This window comes from Trachemys scripta, chromosome 3 (assembly GCF_013100865.1).
Source record: "Trachemys scripta elegans isolate TJP31775 chromosome 3, CAS_Tse_1.0, whole genome shotgun sequence".
NCBI lineage: Eukaryota > Metazoa > Chordata > Testudines > Emydidae > Trachemys > Trachemys scripta.
The window spans coordinates 50,214,661-50,237,279 of NC_048300.1; the positions used below are offsets into that span (position 1 = coordinate 50,214,661).

Consider the following 22,619-nt stretch of genomic DNA (forward strand, 5'->3'; position numbering starts at 1 on the left):
CCCCAGCCTGGTGAAAGTGAGTGAGGGTGAGGAATGAAGTGAGTGGGGAGTGGGAAGAGGTGGGGTGGGGCTTTGGGGGAACGGGTGGATTGGGGGTGGGGCCTGTGGCTGAGTGGGAGGGCTTGGGGGTCCCCGAAACATTTAAAATCAAAATGAGGTCCTCGGGTTGCTGAAGTTTGGGAACCACAGTCATGAGTAATTCTGGTGGAGAATTAGCTGGTTTGTTGGTCTTCTTCCACAGTTAAGAATTTTTAAAAACTTTTTTAATGTAATCTCTACATTTGGAAAATCAGTTTTTGAATAAATAATTTATATATTTTACACAGTAGCTTAGCAGTAAACTTCCTTTATCTTTTTCAGGAGAAGAAAACATTTTTAACTTATGTTTTAAATATGCTTTTTTAAGATACACAGGCAAAGAGATGCTTTGAATTCAAAACTATAAAATTACTGTTAAATCGTAGAAGCACATTTGAATTGTACCAAAATCCAAACAGTGTTCCACTCTATCATGCTTAAAAATGCTGGCAATGCTTAAAATACCACACTAATATGAAGACAATATGCACTTTGACTTGACATATTTTTGGTAGTGATATGAAAAGAAAATATTTGCTGTAATAACAGTATGCAATATTAATAGCATCTTAGAATGGTGAGGAGAGTAGATCCACTGTTGATCAGAGATCATTCTGACCCTTAATTTTGTATATGACAGATTTGAAGTCAACAAAGGGGCCATATTCTGCAAGTGAAACTGGTGACATTGCTCCATCATCTGAAAGAATCAAGGGTGTTATAGTTTCCACAATACAGTGTGGTGCCCACACGAGTGCTGCCCAAATACAGGCAAGGGTTCGTCAGAAATTAATACTAAAAAGTAAAGATACTCTTGGTGCACCAAAATCCAAACAGGTAAAACAGTGTTCTACTCTACCAATGCTTAAAAATGCCAACAGAGCTTAAAATAAACACTAAAAAGATTGACAGAACTATTTGATTTATTTCAAAAGTGTGTCTGTCTAACTCCTGTTAAATACTGTTGTAGCCATGTTGGTCTCTCTCACTAATAGAAGTTGGTCCAATAAAAGACATTACCTCATCCCCCTTGTCTCTCTAATGTGTGTATTAGGCTGTTTGGATTATTGTTTTTATCTGTTACTGTTGTGCTTCTTTTCAATTACTAGTGTAGTATTTCATATGTAATGGCAGGAATTCGGAGATAAGGTATTCTTAATAAGTAATGTATTGGTAACCTTATTTATTCAATCCCATTCATTTATGAATGTTATAGTAGCTACAAAAATAAATACAAAGCTTCCAAGATGTTTCAGCCAGCTAGCCAGCCTACTCAATTAGCTGACTATGCCAATGAATCTTTCACAATGAGCTGTCGCTGTTTCCATTGCTGGCCACCACCCTGGCCTCCCCTCTGGACACTATCCACAAATCTAATACATTACAATAACTGTTTTAAAAATCCAAATAGGAACTAACAAAATATATAGTATGTTGTATTTTCTCCTCCTCGCATGTTCTTCCATAGCTGTGAAACCTCTCATTGTTTGTAAAGTCAAATGTAATTTGCCTGGCCCTGTGCAGTTGTGGAAGGAGGAGTGACTTCCTTTCCCAGATCTGCTTCCTGCAGGTTTTATTGTGGCAAGGGATGATCTCACTCAATATGACTATTTATTGAAACAGCTAGGCCTGGAACTGAAAAGGGAAGAGGCAGTTCTTGACTTAGGCCTAAGTGGAGCACAGGATTGGTCCAAGGGGTGAATATAGCTAAACCACTAGGTAATAGCAACCATAATGTAACTAAATTTAACATCTTTGGGAGGGATATCAAAGAAACCAGCACAAATAGCATTTAACTTCAAAAAAGGGGAACTCCACAGGCGGCTAGTTAAATTGAAATTAAAAGGAACAGTTACAAGAGTGAAATGCCTGCAAGCTTCATGGAAATTTAAAAAAAAAAAAAAAAAAAAAAAAAAAAAAAAAAGAAGAAGAAGACCGAAAAATGTCACCAGGGCTAAACCGAGTAAAAGAGGCAGTTAGAGACAAAAAGATATCTTTTAAAAATTGGAAGTTAAATCTTACTGAGGAAAATAGAAAGGAGCATAAACTCTGGCAAATCAAGTATAAAAGTATAGTTAGGCAGGCCAAAAAAGAATTTGAAGAACAACTAGCAAAAGACACAAAAAATAAAAGCAATTTTATTTAAATGAATCAGGAGCAGGAAGCCTGCCAAAGCCTGTCAGTGGAGCTACTGGACAATTGAGGTGCTAAAGGAGAACTCAGAGACCAGGCTGTTGTGGAGAATCTAAATTAATTCTTTGTATTGGTTTTCACTACAAAAAATATGAAGAGATTCCCATACCCAAGCCATTCTTTTTAGGTGACAAATCTAAGGAACTGTCCCAGATTGGGGTGTCAGTAGAGGAAGTTTTGGAACAAATTAATAAATCAAACAGCAATAAGTCACCACGACCACATGGTATTCAAGAGTTCTGAAGGAAGTCACATACGAAATTGCAGGACAACTAACTGTGGTCTGTAACCTATCACTTAAATCACCCTCTGTACCAGATGACTAATGGATAACTAATGTAGCACTTTTTTTTTTTTTTAAAGGCTCCAGAGGCGCGTCTAGCAATTACAGGCCCGTAAACCCAACTTCAGTCCCAAGCAAATTGTTGAAACTATAGTAAAGGACAGAATTATCAGACACACAGATGAACACAATGTGTTGGGGAAGAGTCAACACAGCTTTTATAAAGCGAAATCATGCCTCACCAATATATTAGAATTCTTGGAGGGGGTCAACAAACATGTGGAAAAGGGTGATCCAGCAGATATAATATACTTGGACTTTCAGAAAGCCTTTGACAAGGTCTTTCACCAAAGGCTCTTAAGCAAAATAAGCAGTTATGGGTTAAGAGGGAAGGTCCTCTCATGGATCAATAACAGGTTAAAAGATAGGAAACAAAGGGTAGGAATAAATGGTCAGTTTTCACAGTGGAGAGGTAAATAATGAGGTCTCCCAAGGGTATAGACTGGGACAACTGCTGTTCAACATATTCTGAAGTGACCTGGAAAAAGGGGTAAACAGTAAGGTGGCAAAGTTTGCAGACAAGACAAAATTACTCAAGATAGTTAAGTCCAGAGCTGACTGCAAAGAGTTACAAAGGGAGTTACAAAATGGCAGATGAAATTCAATGTTGATAAATGCAAAGTAATGCACATTGGAAAACAGAATCTCAACTATACATACACAATTATGGGGTCTTAATTAGTTGTTACCACTCAAGGAAGATATCCTGGAGTCATTGTGGATAGTTCTCTGAAAACATCTGTTCAATGTCAAAAAAGCTAACAGAATGTTAGGAACCATTAGGAAAGGAATAGATAATAAGACAGAATATATCATAATGCCACTATATAAATTCATGGTACACCCACACCTTGAACACTGCGTGCAGGTCTGGTCACCCCATCTCAAAAAAGATATATTAGAGTTGGAGCAGGGACATAGAAGGTCAACAAAAATGATTAGGGATATGGAACAACTTCCATATGAGGCAAGATTAAAAAGACTGGAACTGTTCATCTTAGAAAAGAGATGACTGAAGGGAGATATGATAGAGGTCTATAAAATCATGAATGATGTAGAGAAAGTGAATAAGAAAGTCTTATTTACCTTGTCACATAACACAAGAACCAGGGGTCGCCCATTTAAATCAATAGGCAGCAGGTTTATAACAAACGTAAGGAAGTACTTCACACAACACAAAGTCAACCTGTGGAACTCGTTGCCAGGGGATGTTGTGAAGGTCAAAAGTAAAACTGGGTTAAAAGAATTAGATAAATTCATGGGTGACAGGTCCATCAATGGCTATTAGGCAGATTATCTGGGGTGAAATCCCATGCTTTGGGTGCCCCTAAACCTCTGAGAGTCAGAAGCTGGGACTGGGATAGATCACTTGATAAATTGCCCTTTTCTATTCATTCCTTCTGAAACATCTGGCACTGTCAAAAGACAGGATACTGTGCTAGATGGACCATTGATCTGACACAGTATGAGCATTCTTATGCTTTCTATGTTTCTTAATATTAAAGCATTCTCATAGTTTCCATTTGGATGAGATATAACAGCTTCCTGTACCTTGCAGTTTACATCTGAGCTGCTCATATAATGACATATACTAGGTCATTTGTGCAAGTACACTAATTAATGTGTGTTTTAGATAAAAAAAACAATGTAGATGGTTCATAATTATGTGCCTAAAACACAGTCACTTCATGTTAATACTCTATAATAATAAGTAAAGCTAAGTTTAACAAAACTCAGATATGGTTTCTAATGTGGTTATATTTATTCACAGGTGATAATGTTTATTGATGATCTGAATATGCCAATACCAGAGGAGTATGGTGCCCAGCCGCCACTTGAAACAATCAGACAGTTTTTAGATTTAGGAGGTTTTTATGACACTAAGCAACTTGCATGGAAGGTACAGTATGGATTTCTGATTTTTTAATCAGTTCTAATTAATCTTCTGCAAAGAGCAAGTTAAGTTAAATCTAAGGGCTACTAACCATTTCATATTAATATTATGATAATATTATGCTTACTGATAATGGTAAATGAAATAACCAATCATTCATTTTCTGATATAGCTGTAAAACTAATCTGAAAAGTTTTCAAAATAAATCACTTTAAACATGTAGAGTGAGTATCTTCTAAAAATGAAACCTACATCTATCTCTGAGTTGTGAATATGTATTAAGGTTATAACAACCAACAAGAATGCACTTTTATGTAGAAATCCATGATTACATTGAGTCTTCCTGACTAGTGATTTAAATCATATTTTTTTATGTTAAAATCCAACACAAACAGTTATGTAGGCCCAAGTGACTGTTAAAACTTTGGTTTCCACTTGAGCATTCTGCTGCTTGGTTTCTGTGAGACTTCTTGATATAAATGCAACAGGTCTCTGGTCTCCTGCTGGCTGCTTTATTGGGAAGGCTGCTACTAAACCATATGAAGATGCATCTGCTACTACTGTTGTTGGATAGTTTACTGAGTATTGTGCAAAAAGAGATGGAGATCTCAGTAGTTCTTTTATTTTATTAAATGTATTTTGTTTTGTGCTCTTCCAGATCCACATATTGCAACCATTAAGGAGAACTCTTAAGGATTTGGTTAGATGAACTAAATTTGAATTTCCCAAAATGATTTGTCATGCCCAGGAATCTTCTCACAGCAGAAATATTGTTGGGTTCAAATGAGGCAAGCAATGCCTTCAATTTGTCTTAATCCTGCTGAATTTCCTGTTTGCTAAATATGTGTCCTACAAATCTTACCTGCTCTTTTCCACATTAACATTTCTTGCTTAGAGTGAGGCCAGCTTGTTGGAAGCACTTCAAAACTGCATGTAATCACTCATTGTGTTCATTTTTATCTCTGCCATATACCAAGACATCATGTGCATGGCAAAGAACAACAGGCAAACTTGACACAATCTTAGAGATTCTTTTCTGGAAATGTTCTAGTGCTGAAGCTATGCCAAATGGAAACTGATTGAAACAGTACCTTCCAAACAGGGTGATGAATGAAGTTAATGGTGTAGATTCTTTAGCAAGGGGGATGTGCCAGATGTGCTGTAGCATCTAACTTTGAGATTCTCTTTCATTCTTCTTTGACTTTCTGTAGCAAGGGTATAGGGATGAGGCATGGTACTGTGAGACCAAAGGGATTCGTTGATGGCATCAATTTTATTTTGTACTCCCCGACAGCTTTCCTTGTGAAGATGTGTGGAGACATTTCATGTGTAGTTTGCTTTTTGCATTAAAGCATTCCAGTTTCTCTAATTGGTGTAGTCTTTCCATTGCTGGCAACCGTAGTAGGGCCAGTTTGTACACACACACACACACACACACACACGAGATTTGCATACATATTTGTGCAGGTTCAGAATTGGCATCTTCTCTAGGTAGCTCAGCCCGCTCACCAGATACGGGAATCCCATTCACCAGATGTGGGTTTATTTCTGAATTGGGAGAGCACAATATTTTGAGAGACCAGTTGTTTGTCCATGATAACAGCTTTTCCTCCAACAAGCCTCCTTCCCCTTTCCTAAGTTTGAAACTTGGTTATTCTCAATGCCTAGCCACCAGCATCATTCTTGCATCTCTTTGTCTCCTCTTATCTCAAGGAAGAAACCAAAGAAACTCACCTCCTCCAGCCTCAATCAACTTGTCCGTCTCATGCTTCTTCTGTCTCCGCCTCCCCTGCCCACTACAGTTTTACCCACTCAGGGCTTTCTTCATTCCTAGCTCATAGGGAGTGAATTCAATATCTCCCATCCCCTTCTCTCCCTGCTCCTCCAGCGCTCGCTCTCTCTGAAACGGGTTGGAAGTAGGAGCAGCCTCCACACTAAAACATTTCTCAGGAGAGAAGAACCGACCCAGAAGGTGAAGGGGAGAGTATTGAGTGGTATGAGGAGGCAAAAAATTGATTCTTTCATGGGTTGGGGGCACATATAGACATGGAATCTTATTAACAGCAAGACATTTGACTTCACTGGGCTATGGGATTTTTACCTGAGTTATGTGTTTTTATAGGAATATTGCAAGACGGATATATATTTTTCCTTGTTTAGAATTTTTTCTCTCACCTTTCTGCTTCTTTTCCTGACATACTCATGTTTGTTTTTCAGTCGTCCTATTCTCTGTGTCTTTCTTCACCATTTTTCATTAGACTTTTTTATCTCTGTCCCTCTTTGCGTCTTTTTTTCACACTCCTAAGCAGACCACATACATTTAAATTCAAATCAGACTTTGAAATCCATGTTGTTTCTGTGGATTCTGAATTAGGTAAAAAGTTTTCTTAGTCCTAAAAGTACCCAAACAAAATAAGATCTCTTCAGTGATAGTTTTGACTGAATGTTTCCAATTTATTATTTAATCTGCAGGTTATACATCTTAAGTTCGTCAAATTACTCACCTGTCATTGATAAACCAGAGAAAGAGAACTCAATATGTGTGTATGTATGTATGTGTGTGTATACACACACACACAAATATATATATAGGCTGTCAAGCAATTAAAAAAAATTAATTGTGATTAATTGTGCTGTTAAACAATAATAGAATACCATTTATATAAATATTTTTGATGTTTTCCACATTTTCAAATATATTTATTTCAATTACAACACGGAATACAAAGTGTACAGTGCTCACTTTATATTTTTATTATAAATATTTGCACTGTAAAAATAAAATATACTATTTTTCAATTCACTTAATACAAGTACTGTAGTGCAATCTCTTTATCATGAAAGTTGAACTTATAAATGTAGAGTTATGTACAAAAAATAATTGCATTCAAAAATAAAATAATGTAAAACTTTAAAACCTACAAGTCCACTCAGTCCTATTTCTTATTCAACCAATCGCTCAGACAAACAAGTTTGTTTACATTTGCAGGAGATAATGCTGCCTGCTTCTTGTTTACACTGTCATCTGAAAGTGAGAACAGATGTTTGCATAGCACTGTTGTAGCCAGTGTTGCAAGATATTTACGTGCCAGATGCGCTAAAGATTCATACTTCCCTTCAGCTTCAGCCACCATTCCAGAGGACATATGTCTATGCTGATGATGGGTTCTGCTCGATAACGATCCAAAGCAGTGCAGACCAACGCATGCTCATTTTCATCATCTGAATCAGATGCCACCAGCAGAAGGTTCATTTTCTCTTTTGGTGGTTCAGGTTCTGTAGTTTCCGCATCAGAGTGTTGCTCTTTTAAGACTTCTGAAAGCATGCTCCACACCCTGTCCCTCTCAGATTTTGGAAGGCACTTCAGATCCTTAAATCAGGGGTCTCTGCTGTAGCTATCTTTAGAAATCTCACATTGGTACCTTCTTTGCGTTTTGTCAAATCCGCAGTGAAAGTGTTCTTAAAATGAACAACATGCTGGGTCATCATCCGAGACTGCTGTAACATGAAATATATGGCAGAATGTGGTAAAACAGAGAGCAGGAGACATACAATTCTCCCCCAAGTTGTTCAGTCACAAATGTAATTAACGCATTATTTTTTTATCGAGCGTCATCAGCATGGAAGCATGTCCCCTGGAATGGTGGCCAAAGCATCAAGGAGTGTACGAATGTTTAGCATACCTGGCACAAAAACACCTTGCAATGCCAGCTACAAAAGTGCCATGTGAACATCTGTTCTCTCTTTCAGGTGACATTGTAAATAAGAAGTGGGCAGCATTATCTCCTGTAAATGTAAACAAACTTGTTTATCTTAGCGATTGGCTGAACAAGAAGTAGGACTGAGTGGACTTGTAGTCTCTAAAGTTTTACATTGTTTTGTTTTTGAGTGCAGTTATGTTACAAAAAAAATCTACATTTGTAAGTTGCACTTTCACAATAAAGAGATTATATTATGGTACTTGTTTGAGGTGAATTGAAAAGTACTATTTCTTTTATAATTTGTACAGTGCACTGTACATTTTGTATTCTGTGTTGTAATTTAAATCAATATATTTAAAAATGTAGAAAAACATCCAAAATATTTAATACATTTCAATTGGTATTCTATTGTTAACAGTGCGATTAATTGCGATTAATTTTTTTGAGTTAATCACGTGAGTTAACTGTGATTAATCAACAGCCCTAATTATATATATATATAAAAATTGTAGCTCCGAATAACTCTTTCCTGCTATCGTTGCTCAAGTCGCTGGATTTATATATTTATATTGGGAATTAATTTTGCTCATTTTCTAACTACATTTACATTTGGAGCAAGATGGAGACCTTGAAGTGGAAATCCGTGCAATAGCATAGGAGCTCTAAAATGTATTTTGTTTTGAAATGCTGATTCAGTTGCTGCCTTTCAGTTTTCTCCCACTCTGTTTCTTACAGAATATCCATGATGTCTCACTGGTTGCAGACTGTGCCCCTCCAAGTGGTGGAAGAAATGAGATTAGCCCACGTCTTCTCACACACTTTTGTCTGTTGGTTCTGCCCCAACCTTCCTTACAATCCTTACAACGTATTTTCCAGGTAATAGATCAGCTAGTTTGGGGGAAATTATATCAGCAAATGGAAGTTCTAAAAGAATGAATAGCCAACAAATTTCACTTAAAATACCTCAAACCATTTTTTTCACACTAATCAGAAAATTTTATGTAGTATTGTATAAGCAAAGAGGTGGCTTTAGGCATCTAAGGGCTTGTCTATACTTACGCGCTGGTTCGGCGGCAGGCAATCGAACTTCTGGGTTCGATTTATCGCGACCAGACAAGACGCGATAAATCGAACCCAGAAGTGCTCCCCGTCGACTCCGGTAATCCTGCTCGGCGCGAGGAGTACACGGAGTCGACGGGAGAGCCTGCCTGCCGCGTCTGGACCGCGGTAAATTCGAACTAAGGTACATCGACTTCAGCTACGTTATTTACGTAGCTGAAGTTGCATATCTTAGTTCAAATTGGGGGTTAGTGTAGACCAGGCCTAAGAAATCCTCATTTGTGTGGGAGTTCAAGCCAGGTATGTCCCAAACATCGATTTTATTTCACTACTTAGGAAACACTTAAAGTTTTATGATCTTGAGTTCTTGAAATAATGTTTAAATAAAGAATTCCTGGTTCTTATGAGAATTCACAGTTGTGAGATTTTGATTAATTTAACCCTTAAAGTACTGAGGAAGATTTTTAGTTTATATGAATAAATTGCATTTGAGGAAAAATAAGAGATTAAGCTCATCCTCAGTTTTTCATCTTTCCTTCTCCCTCCTCTCCTGCCAAACAAGTGCACCAAAGTCTCCTATCAACTGCTGTACCCTTTTTTCTCCTGATAAGCATCTTGCTGCCAGCTGTTGTTGAGGCTGGGAAATGGAAGCAGTAAGGTGTGTGTCACGTGAAAAAAATAAGCCAAGGATTGAGGAGGGTTTCCTATCATTAGAGCAGGAATCTTCACCCAACTTCTTCCATTTCTCAGCTGCTTGGACACCTTTTCTGATCATTGGAATATTACCATTTCTGCCCATCTGCTCACAATCCTCCTTCAAATAGTGCCCTTTGTCTACCAGTCCCCAGTAGTTGTCTAAGGATTAAGATGCACATACTGTATATTTCTGGGTAGGAAACACCTGTGGTAAGGTAGAAAGGCACTCTATAAGTCCCAGTGTTTGAGGGGTTAATGCAGACCCCTTCCTGTAACATGGGTAATCAAAGGTGGGATATATAAAGTTAGAGAGGAAGTGACTGTGGTGGTGACTACCTAGGAGAAGGGTGTGAAAGAAGCTGGAAACATCTCTGACAAGCAGTGAGGTTCGTTGTTCTGAATGGATTATTTTTGTTTTTATTTATTTGTAATCCTTTGTTTATAAATCAGCAAAAGAAAGCCTTGAGGAAGGGGATTCAAACTGCCGCTGCTGAGTGTTATTCATCTTCCATAGTTGTTCCCACTGACTTACATGCCAGTGTGATCCTGACAATGTCTCTAACAAAATACTATATGACATACATGTACCAGAAATGTTATCAATCACTGTGCTTGACAAATGCATTATGTAAATTCTATTGTATTCTAATCTAACTGTAGGAAACTAGGATGGATTTGCAAAAAGAACAGGAGTACTTGTGGCACCTTAGAGACTAACACATTTATTAGAGCATAAGCTTTCGTGGGCTTCCGAAGAAGTGGGCTGTAGTCCACAAAAGCTTATGCTCTAATAAATGTGTTAGTCTCTAAGGTGCCACAAGTACTCCTGTTCTTTTTGTGGCTACAGACTAACACGGCTGCTACTCTGAAACCTGTCATTATGCTAGGATGGATTTGTTTTCTCTCATAGGGTTATACTATATTAGGATCTCATCCTGTTACTGCTAAAACAGATGGATGCACCCATTTGTAAACATTATGAAACCACTTTCCATGTAACATGATGGGCATTCTCTGTTCAAGAGAGGCCCTGAACTGGAAAAGCAGGGGTTTTGCAGATCAAGAGTGAAGTACAATGAAAGAGATGTGTTGGGAAGCTTGCATAGCATTTAACTTACCTAGATTATGCCTGATTTAAGATTGTGTGTATTAATACCTACTTTTCAGGAACTCTGAATTCAGTCCCAGATTACTAAGGGAAAATTATATGAGACAAATCGAGATGCATTATCAAAAGACTCATTCGTGAGTCTGTTCTAACTACAAACAGTACATATTTGTTATAATTCATTTTAGAGTTTCCAGGGATTGCCATTTACACATCCCTCCAGGGACCAGGGAAGCAGCTATGTCAGAAACGGGAATTCATCCCTGGGGAAAAAGTAGATAGTTGACACATTGGAACAAAGCCAGCATAGATGTGGAGAGCCCTGTACTCAGTTTAATGGTTCTGCTTCACTGATGGAAGGCTTGGCTACATAGAGCTTGTACCAGTGAGAGTTGGGTAGGATTTTATGATGGAGGATGAATGGAAACAGTGGGGCCCTGAGGCTGCAGAAGTGGTTGCGGAGTTGCCTGAGGAGTTTTTATTTATTGAGAATTCAATGTTTTTAAATAGTCAAGTATATAAGGCTCTGGACTCCCTAATACATAATTAACAAGACAATAAAATCCCAGCAACAAAAATAACAATTTTAAACAGTGTGATACGGCAGGGCCAGCGAACAGTGGGAGAGGGGAGATATATAAACCCTAGGCTAATTAACTTGTGGTTCCCTGTAAACTAGGGAAGGTTACTACAGGTTAATTGGAGCACCTGTAGTCAATTAAGGCACTGTCAGGAACCTAATAAAAAACTCTGCTTCAGGCAGACAGGGTGGTGCAAGGAGGGATTGAGGACTGGAGTTTGGAAGTGTGTTGCTGAGAATTGAAAGACCAGACAACTGGAGGAATGGAGACCCTGCCCCAGCAGGGCAGGGAGACTCCTTCCCCCAACGTCAAGGACCACCTTCCCGGGCCACTAGGCACCCCAAGAGCAGGGGCAAGAGGTGGTGTCCTAGCCCCTCCACCAAGAAAAGCACGGGACCCACCATATCAACATTGGCCATTTTGCCACAACAGGAACACAGCCATCCACCTACACATTTTTTGGCCAATGGATTCCATTCTTTCTTGACACCTCCAGAAAGCTGATATACTCAGATTTGACATAGACAATTAGATCTGCACCTTTACGCATAATTTGGACTGGTGTGATTTAGGCATTTTTATTACTATTTAGCTAATTGTTCCTCCCTTGCAGGAATACTCATTTTCCTCATCAATCTCTGACCAGAGTAGGGAGGGCACCCCTAGTTACTTCTCAGGGCTTGTCTATGTGGTGATTTAGTGTGTGGAAAACCAAGATGTGAATGTACAGTGCACTAACTTGCTGCTAAATGTTGCTCTTGATCATCAGGATTTGTATTTCTATATTTCAATCCACTGCTCAGAGAAAATATCTTAGATTTGTAGTGGGGACAAAACATCTTCAGTACAGAGTTCTGCTATTTGATTTGCCAGCAGCCTCAAAGGTTTTCACAAAATATCTTGTACTGGTGATAGCATTTCTAAGGGCATGTCTACACTACTGACTTAGGTCTACCTATGTTAGGTTGACCTACAGCCACCGCAGTAAGTACTGAGGTCCACGCTATCCTCCTTCTGTTGGTGGTGTGTGTCCTCACCAGGAGCGCTTCCACCAACTGAAGAGGGGCAGTGTGGGGGGCTGAGAGCCAGAACTCTTAGCTCTGTGAAGCGCCTCACTGGGGGCCCAGCTGCCCCCCAACTCTCTTGCCTCTCCATTTCCTGCTGGGAACAGGGAGCAGCTGCCTGGGCTTCTCACCTCCCCATTGGGAGTGGGGGCAGCTACCTGGGCTACTTGGCTCCTTGATCAGGGACTGGAGAATCGGGTGGGCGCAGCTAGCTGCCCAGCTTTCTTGTCCATTTCAGGGCTCCAGCATGTAGCCCTGAAATGGACAAGACAGCCAACAGTCAATGTAAGTAACTCAGTGTCTATACAGACACTGTCTCCCTAACTACATCAACATAAGTCCTATGCCTCACATGAGGTAGAGTTGTTATGTAGATGTAATAGGGCACTTACATCAGTAGGACAAGGCTGTAGTGTGTACACTAGGTCAATGTAAGGCAGTTTATGTCGACCTAACTGTGTGGTGTAGACCAGGCCTAAGACGACAACTCATTAGCCTTTACTCTTACCTCAGTGGCTGGTTCATTTGAGGATCCTCTTCTCAACAAATTCACAGATAGTATACATTATATCCTTCAAATCTTTACTAAGTTGGGTCTCCAGGTAAACAAAGAGAATTCATCTTAGTACCATCCCAGAAGACAGAATTTATAGGAGCACTTCTGGACTCCACAGCAGTGTACTTCATAGTAGGTTCAAAATCATGGAAGATCTTATAAATAATTTACTAATAATTCTCAGACAGCAGTAAGAATGTATCTAAAAATACTAGGTCATTTCATGCACATTCATCACTCCTCATGCTAGACATCACCTTTGCTTTATGCAAGGCTGGTTGTAGTTATCTACCTACCAAGCAAACACCATCTAGGTATGGCAGTGCAGATTCCACAGCAGGTCCTATCATCACTAAACCGCTGGAAGTAACCAGTCCAAGTATGCAGAGGTGTTCCATTTTCTCCCCCTCTGCCCACAGTGATGTTAGTAATGAATGCTTCCAACCTCTCATAGGGAGCATACTAGAATCACTCTTAGACCCAGGAACTATGGTCAATAAACAGGTCTCAGCTTCATAAATACCTTAGAACTGAGAGCAATCTGTATAGCATGTGTGATGTTCCCACTTTTAATACAAGGCAAAACAATACAAGTGATGACAGATAACATTATAGTGATGTTCTATATTAACTGAGGAGGAGGAGACAGACCTTCTCAACTGTGCCAAGAACCTGTTCACCTATGGAGCTGGTGCATCAGGTTTCATCTTAGAGGATCAGTTGAACAGACACTTTTCTTTTGACCATAAATGGTCTATTAAGGACTCAATTTTTCAAATCTTTCAATCTTTTGGGGGGAGGGATAGCTCAGTGGTTTTAGCATTGACCTGCTAAACCCAGGGTTATAAGTTCAATCCTTGAGGGGGCCACTTAGGGATCTGGGGCAAAAATCAGAACTTGGTCCTACTAGTGAAAGCAGGGGGTTGGACTCAATGACCTTTTGGGGTCCCTTCCAGTTCTATGAGATAGGTATATCTCCATATATTACTATATTATATATTAAATGGAGTCACTCAATTATAGACTTGTTTGCCACAAAAATCAAACAGAAAATGCTGCATCTTTTGCTTTAGAGGGAGTTTGAGCCTAGGATTGCTATCTGATGCTTTCCTTATCTCTTATTCCCAGGCTCAGCTGTACACTTACAACCAGTTCCTTTAATTCTGAGAATATTGAGAAAGTTCAGACAGGATGCAGCAAAGTTACTATTGATAGCCCAGTGAGGCCCAGGCAATTTTGGTTCAAAGACCTGTTAAGACTCTTGGTACAACCCCCAAAAACGGGGCCTCTGGATTCGGGCATAATCTCCCAAAACCATGAGGAAGAACCTATCATCCAGATACAAAGTCTCTGCACCATACAGCCTGGATGCCAGCTGCCTAACTGACATTGAGAAGTCATGTTCCAAAGACGTCCAAAACATCCTGATCCATAGCAGGAATGATTCCAGAAGACTCACTTGCAGTTCCAAATGGAAGCATTTCACTGTTTAGGTGGAATAGCATTTCTCTCCATTTTAAGCTGACATTCCTTTTATTTTGGATTACTTTATCTCTTACAGTGCTTTGGACTTTCGGTTAGCTCTACAAAAGTACATGTAGTGGCTATATCTGCTTATCATCCTCCAATACATAACCACACTGTATTATTATACCCTACAGTGTCTAGATTCCTCAAAGTGCTGATATACGTATTCCCTCCCGTTAGGATAGGATCCTATGTAGTGTTGGCTGGGTTCATTGGACTCCCATTCAGATCAGTAGCATCATGTTCCTTATACCACCTTTTCATGAAAACAGCTTTCTTATGGGCAATCACCTCTGCACTTAGAATAGGAGAATTGCAAGCTCTGATATCAGGCCCATCTTATACTACTTTTTCAAAAGGATGTGTTACAGGTTGTGGTTTGAATTCACCTGCAAATAGCAAAACTAGTTACATGCTCTGGGCTTGATGGCCATTTACTTGCTCATAGAGGCACATCCAAGTGTTAAGAGGCATCAGATTTTTAACAGGACCACCATTTTCAATTCAAAATGTTGTCTTTTGGGCTGACGTGTACCATGTGTTTGCCAAGAATTTAACAGTGATAAATGTCCATCTCCAAATTGGGAATACATGTATTCCCTTTGTCTGGAATATTGATTTATCAAGAATAGCATCTTGGAAGGAGTCCAAGGATTTGTTCACATCCCCACAAAAGCGCTGAAGTCACTATGTTTCTTTTTAGAATGATTGTCTTTACAGATTCCCCTCTTGGTTCACGTGTACCCTTTGCATGCAAGATCAAAATTAGGCCTAATTGATGGACAAAATAATGAAAGGATAGATTATTCCACTCATCTCCACCAAAGTCTCTTTTAAAGGGCTCCAAAAAGGGCGAAGAGGGAGAACTTTTTATGATCACCACAGGTGCAGCGAAAAATTGTTGCCATAACACCAGAGCTTAATACTCCAGTGGGGACACTAGACTAGGTGTAGTAAAAAGAGGTCTGGACTTCATGGGAAGTCACCCTATCTGGTACTTCCCATATGACCTCCAACTCAATATTTCTACCCATTCCATTCATGGTTTGTTTAACACCCTCAGGTGTACAGCCAGACTTCAAGAAGCCTGCTTCATCAACTGTCTCTAGGGCTAAATCATCCTCCCCAAAGAGACAAATTAAGTAACTCATTACAGCCACAGATACTTGTGAGGCAGGAGAAGAGTGAAGAAGAACATCAGCTATCAGGGGAAAAGCATTCAATTTCTCTTATGGTTTGCTCACTGTCCTCTGACAAGGCAGTGAATCCATCCCCCTCAGCTGGTGAGTTTAAGGAATTCCAGGACCTGATGAAACACATGGTAAAAAGCTTAGGAATACATCCCTGTCATGTCAAAAAGAGCTGACAGGAGGTACTGAGTCCCTGATAAATGATAAGTATTTCTAGACATTCAAGAGCAAGTTCTCTCAGTACAAGAGATCAAAACATCTAGCCCTCCCAAGTCCACAATGAGCAAAAAGGACCCAAAGAAATTGAAACTCTTTAGCCTTAAGCTGTATTCATCAACTATGCTACAGAGGTATGGCTAACTATTATGCCCTCTCAAAATAAGATTTTTTTTAATTGAGACAATGTCTCGATTTATAGACAACTATCCAAATAGTAGCAAGCGGAGATGAAATATACAATGGCAGAAGGACATCTGACTTTATGTACTTCTCTATTGTTATAGCTTCAGTCCTCAGGGATCCCCAGGCAGATCCAGGCCACAGTTGAGCACCTCACATTTGAGAATAATGAACTTTTCAACAACAAGACAGAGGAAGCCCCCTCTAAAGAATTCTAGGGCAACTCTGCATTCTTTGAGACTCTACATCCCAACTCTAAAGAGGAAGCGGCCATGCCAGCATACTTTCGACAGCACTCCTCTGTCAAATATTACAATCAGCCACAGAGGACCTAAGAGCCACTGAAGAAGAGACAGAGATTCCTGTGTAAATGACCCTCTACCTCCTTTGCTGCCCCAGGGTTGACTCCAGCATTGAGATCCTGCTAGAGCCACTTGAAGATCTTTTTTGTTCTACCCTCACACCATCCCTTGGGAACAACCATTTTTATTTTTGAGAAGTTTGGGCAAGCATTACTTCAGACTTGTGGGACCTAGAGATCATAAGCAATCCCTTCCATCCCTTCCCTGTCCTTTTTCAGAGATCCTTCTCACAAGAGACTGTTAAAACAAGTAAACTCCTTTCTATAGCTGGGAACTGTGGAGGAGGAAGTTCCCTTACATTTCAGGGGAAGATGCTTTGATTCACGTTATTTACTGATCCCAAAGAAGAACTATTCGGTTTGTGGCTTAGCCTGGACCTTCAGTGCCTCAAAATGTTCATCCATTGTTTCAAATTCAGGATGGTGACTCTAGCCTCCATAAATTCCCTCATTAGATCATCAGGACTGGGTTGCTGCTCTTCGCCTACAAAACGCCTGCCTCCATATATCTATCCACCCAACCCACAGAAATACCTCAGATTCCTTTAGGAACATTCCACTATCAGAATAGGGCTCTGTCCTTTGGGCTATCTGCAGCATCGAGGGTTTCCACCAGGTACCTTGCAGTATAGGCAACTCATCCAGGTAGATAAGGAATCCAGATCTATCCTTACCTCAACAACTGACTGATTCGAGGAAGAGCTTCACAACAGGTGATTGACTCAGTCCAAGTAATTCTAAAGTTCTTTGCCTTGTTTGGTCTCAAAGTTAATAGACAAAAATCCACACTCAGTGATGCATAGATAGAGTTCATAGGAATCCTATTAGACTCCAGACAGTGATAGCTTATCTTCCAAAGGGAGAGCCCAGACAATAGCAAGGTTTATCAGTCAACTTCAAGTTCACCCAAGAACATCAGTGAAAGCATGTCTCAAACTTCTAACACACTTGACCTCATATACTTATGTCACCTAGCATGCCAAACTTCACCTACACTCCATGTAAGCGGGGTTGAAATCACTGTCTACCCAGCAGACACTTTATGGACTTGATGGTTATGATCCCCAAAGAAGTCATCATTAAACTAGTGGAAAGACCCTCCTCAGGTGTGCAATGCAGTACCCTTCTTTACACCTCTACATACTAAAACTCTAGTGACAGACAACTCCACTCAGGGATGGGGAGGGATCATCTAGTTCACCTTTAAATCAGTAATAATTGCTGATCTCAGAAGGCTGGGTATCCATGTTTTTCCATATCTGGATGACCAGTTAATTCAGGGTCAATCCAGTTTGCAAGTTTTGGACAATATCCTTCAAATTCAGTTTCTCTTTGCTTGATTTGGCCTGAAAATAACCAATGACTAGTCAGTTCTGTGTAAAGAATAGAGTGCACTGGGGCCATTCTGGACTCCACAATAGGAGATTGCCTATCTGCCTCCAGAAAAAACATCCAGCTAGGCTTAATTTATGCAATAATCTGCAGGTTTATCCGAGAACAACTGCAAGATCTTGCCTCAGGTTGCTCGACCACCTGGACTTCTGTATTTACTTGACTCAGCATGCCAGCCTTCACCTGTGCTGCATGCAAAGGTGGTTGAAGTCTGTATCAGCTGAGAAATCATCACATGGACATGTTAGTTCACATTGCATCTTGAGTCCTAGCCTCATTAAGTTGATGGATGAATCCAGTAATGTATGCTGCAAGGTAATCCCCTTTTCTCCTCCAGTTCCATCGAAGATGCTAGTAACAGATACATCCACTCTGAGCTGGAGAGCACACCTGGATGATGTGCAAACACAAGGCTTGTGGACACCTCAGGAGTCAGCTCTTCATTTACACATCCTAAAGCCGAGAGCCATTTATTGAGCTTGCAAAGTCTTCCTACTATTCAACAAGGACCTCACCATAAAAATTATAACACACAATATGGGTGCAGTGTTTTACCTGAACTAACAAGGCAGGTCAAAATCCACTCAGTTAAGTCAGGAGGTATGTGTCTGGAACTTCTAGATTTGTCATCGGGTCACTTTCAAGGCATTTGATCTCCCCAGAGCGCAGAAAGTTCTGACAGATTGCCTCAGTATAAAATTAATCAACAATCACAAATGGACTCTAAAGGATATGGGGTTTCAAATGATTTTCAGCAAATATGGTTTTCCCACCATAGATCCGTTTGTTATCAAAGAAAACAAGAAGTGTCATTGTTTCTGTGACAAAGGAAGACAGAATTCAGGGTCAATTTCCAATGCATTCCTGATTTCATGGTGTTTGGAATGTCTATATGTATTTTCTCCAATCCCAGAACCATCAGAAAATTCAAACAGGAAGTAGCCAGTATCATATTAATAGCCCTGGTGTGGCCAACACAGTTTTGGTACTTAGACCTTCAAACCTCATCCATTCAACCTCCCAACACCTTATTCATGGACATTGTTTTTTCCCACCCTATGGTAGCAAGATTTTTTAAAAGGTCTGATATGGGTTTATCCCCCAGTAAGAAAACCAGTCCCTTCCTGGGAGCTTAATTTAGTCCTGGCAGGTGTGATGGGGTTGGGACTCACCACCACAGCACCTCCCGCTGGCACATCTGGGAATTAGCTCTGTCATCTGTGGGGCGCCCTCTGCTGTTGGTGTCCCGTCCGTCATCTGCTCCCCTGTTGGTGTCCGGACCCGCTTTGCTCCCTGCTCAGCGGCAGCCTCTTCAGGACGCTGCCCTCCAGCAGTGCCCACTGCTCTGGTCTCATCCCCTTCCAGGGGTCTGGTGTTATCAGAAGACCTCCATCTGCACCTGTTCTAGTGGCGAGCTGCAGCCTCAGAGTCTAACCTCTTTGTCACAGGGGCCAGCCACAGCCTGTATCAGGCCACGCTCCTCCTCAGCCAGGTGTAGTACAAGGGGGAAGAGGGGGACCCAGGCCCACCCGCTACTTTGGGTCCCAACCCAGGGACCCTCTAGCAGCAGCCTCCCTAACCTCTTTCTCTCCCCTTGTCAGACTTTTGTCCCTGGGCCACTTCCCCTTCAGCCCTGTGCACCCGCTCAGCCCTTTGTAACAAGGCCTGCAGCCTGGGGTTTTCCTTGGCTGGAGCTCCCCAGCTCCTTCTGCCCTTCCCCAGCACTGCTCTGTCCAAAGTGTTACCTTTCAGCCTAGGAACCAGTCCTCTTCCCTTGGCAGTCAGGAAGAGACTGCCTTTCCACCTGCTAGGCAGCCTTTATATAGGGCTTAACCCAGCCCTGATTGGCTGCCTCTGCCCTACCCTGATTGGCTCCTAACAGGCCTCTGTTGATTGGCTGCGGCCCTGCGCAGCCTGAAAGGCCTGTTCCAGCCTTTTTCTCAGGGGGTAGGGCACTGCCCCACCACAGCAGGTCTCATGATTCCACCTTGGTCTATTTCACTTATCAGCAAAGACAGCATTTTTGTTGGCAATAGCATTAGCAAGGAGATTAGGGGAGTTACTGTACCTGATGGCAGGACATTTATATAGTTTCTTCCATAAATCTAATGTCTCATTAAAGGTCCGTTTCAAATTCTTACCGAAGGTGGTTTTCGATTTTCACTTGAATCAGGTCATTAATCTGCTGATGTTTTTTCCTGAAATCCCAAACTCACAAGGGTGACAAGAGACTGCATTCTTTAGAGGTCTATAGGGCACTTTCCTTTTACATAGATAGAATGAAACAGTTCAAAATGTCTCTCGGGCTCTTTCTTGTATATGCAGAGACAATGAACAGTCAGACTATTGTGCCTCACAGAATCTATAACTGGATCTCTCTGTGCAACAAAATTTGTTACGAACTGGCTAATGCAAAGTCCACCCCCTAGGATTATTGCCTCTTCTACTAGAGCTCAAGCTGCTCACTCTCTCTAAGGGTATGTCTACACTACGGGATTAATCTGAATTTATATAATTCGGATTTGAAAAACAGGTTGTATAAAGTCGAAATGTATGTGGCCACACTAAGCACATTAATTCGGTGGTGTGCGTCCAAGTACCGGGGCTAGCGTCGATTTCTGCACCGTTGCACTGTGGGTAGCTATCCCATAGCTATCCCATAGTTCCCGCAGTCTCCCGCGCCCATTGGGATTGTGGGTTAAGATCCCAGTGCCTGATGGGACAAAAACATTGTCGCAGGTGGTTCTGGGTACAGCCTCACCTCCTCCCTCCCTCCCTGCATGAAAGCAACGGACGGCAGACAACCATTTTCGCGCCTTTTTTCCTGGTTGGGTGAACACTGCAGACTCCATACCACGGCAAGCATGGAGCCCGCTGAGCTCAAGACAGCAGTCATGAACATTGTAAACACCTCGCGCGTTCTTGTGGAGTTTATGCTCAGCCAGGACCAGAAAAACGAGGCGAGGAGGCAGCGGCGGCGGCAGCGCAGCGACAAGCATGATGAGGACATTGACATGGAAATGGACACGGACACGGATACAGAATTCTGTGAAACCACGGGCCCCGGTGCTTTGGAGATCATGTTGTTAATGGGGCAGATTCTATCCATGGAACGCCGATTCTGGGCCCGGGAAACAAGCACAGACTGGTGGAACCGCATCGTGTTGCAGGTGTGGGACGATTCCCAGTGGCTGCGGAACTTTCGCATGCGTAAGGGCACTTTCATGGAACTTTGTGACTTGCTGTCCCCTGCCCTGAAACGCCAGAATACCAAGATGAGAGCAGCCCTCACAGTTGAGAAGCGCGTGGCGATAGCCCTGTGGAAGCTTGCAACGCCAGACAGCTACCAGTCAGTCGGGAATCAATTTGGAGTGGGCAAATCTACTGTGGGGGCTGCTGTGATGCAAGTAGCCAAAGCAATCACTCAGGTGCTGCTACAAAAGTTAGTGACTCTGGGAGATGTGCAGGCCATAGTGGATGGTTTTGCTGCAATGGGATTCCCTAACTGTGGTGGGGCGATAGACGGAACCTATATCCCTATCTTGGCACCGGAGCACCAAGCCACCGAGTACATAAACCGCAAGGGGTACTTTTCAATGGTGCTGCAAGCACTTGTGGATCACAAGGGACGTTTCACTAACATCAACGCGGGCTGGGCGGGAAGGGTTCATGACGCTCGCGTTTTCAGGAACACTACTCTGTTTAAAGGGCTGCAGCAAGGGACTTACTTTCCGGACCAGAAAATAACCGTTGGGGATGTTGAAATGCCAATAGTTATTCTTGGGGACCCCGCCTACCCCTTAATGCCATGGCTCATGAAGCCGTACACAGGCAGCCTGGACAGGAGTCAGGAGCTGTTTAACTACAGGCTAAGCAAGTGCAGAATGGTGGTAGAATGTGCATTTGGCCGTTTAAAAGGTCGCTGGCGATCATTATTGACTCGCTCTGACCTCAGCCAAAGAAATCTCCCCATTGTTATTTCTGCTTGCTGTGTGCTCCACAATCTCTGTGAAAGTAAGGGGGAGACCTTTATGGCGGGGTGGGAGGCTGAGGCAAATCGCCTGGCTGCTGATTACGCGCAGCCAGACACCAGGGCGATTAGAAGAGCACACCAGGAAGCGCTGTGCATCAGAGAAGCTTTAAAAAACAGTTTCATGACTGGCCAGGCTACAGTGTGAAATATCTGTTTGTTTCTCCTTCATGAAAACCCGCCCCCTTTATTGACTGATTTTCTGTAAGGAACCCACCCTCCCCCTTCCCCCAGCTTTCTTTCAAACCAAATAAAGTCACTATCATTTAAAAAATCATTTATTCTTTATTAATAGATTAGAAAAAGAGGGAGGGAACCCGGGTGGTATTTGGGAGGAGGATTGTTGGGAAGGAAAAAGCCACAAAGAAAAGGTTAAAAAAATGACAGCCTTTTGCTTGGGCTGTCTACTGGGGTGGAATGGGAAGGTGTACGGAGCCTCCCACCCCC

General features: G+C 41.5%; 1 protein-coding gene across 1 annotated transcript in view; it reads left to right on the top strand.

Moving 5' to 3' along the window:
- The window catches only part of DNAH14 (dynein axonemal heavy chain 14), a 499,756-nt gene that overhangs the window by 311,574 nt on the left and 165,563 nt on the right, over positions 1-22,619 (top strand). Inside the window, exons 50-52 of the mRNA XM_034764559.1 lie at positions 719-915; positions 4,386-4,514; positions 8,945-9,085. Coding sequence (XP_034620450.1) covers positions 719-915; positions 4,386-4,514; positions 8,945-9,085 — 467 coding nt within the window. The remainder of the gene's footprint in view (positions 1-718; positions 916-4,385; positions 4,515-8,944; positions 9,086-22,619) is intronic.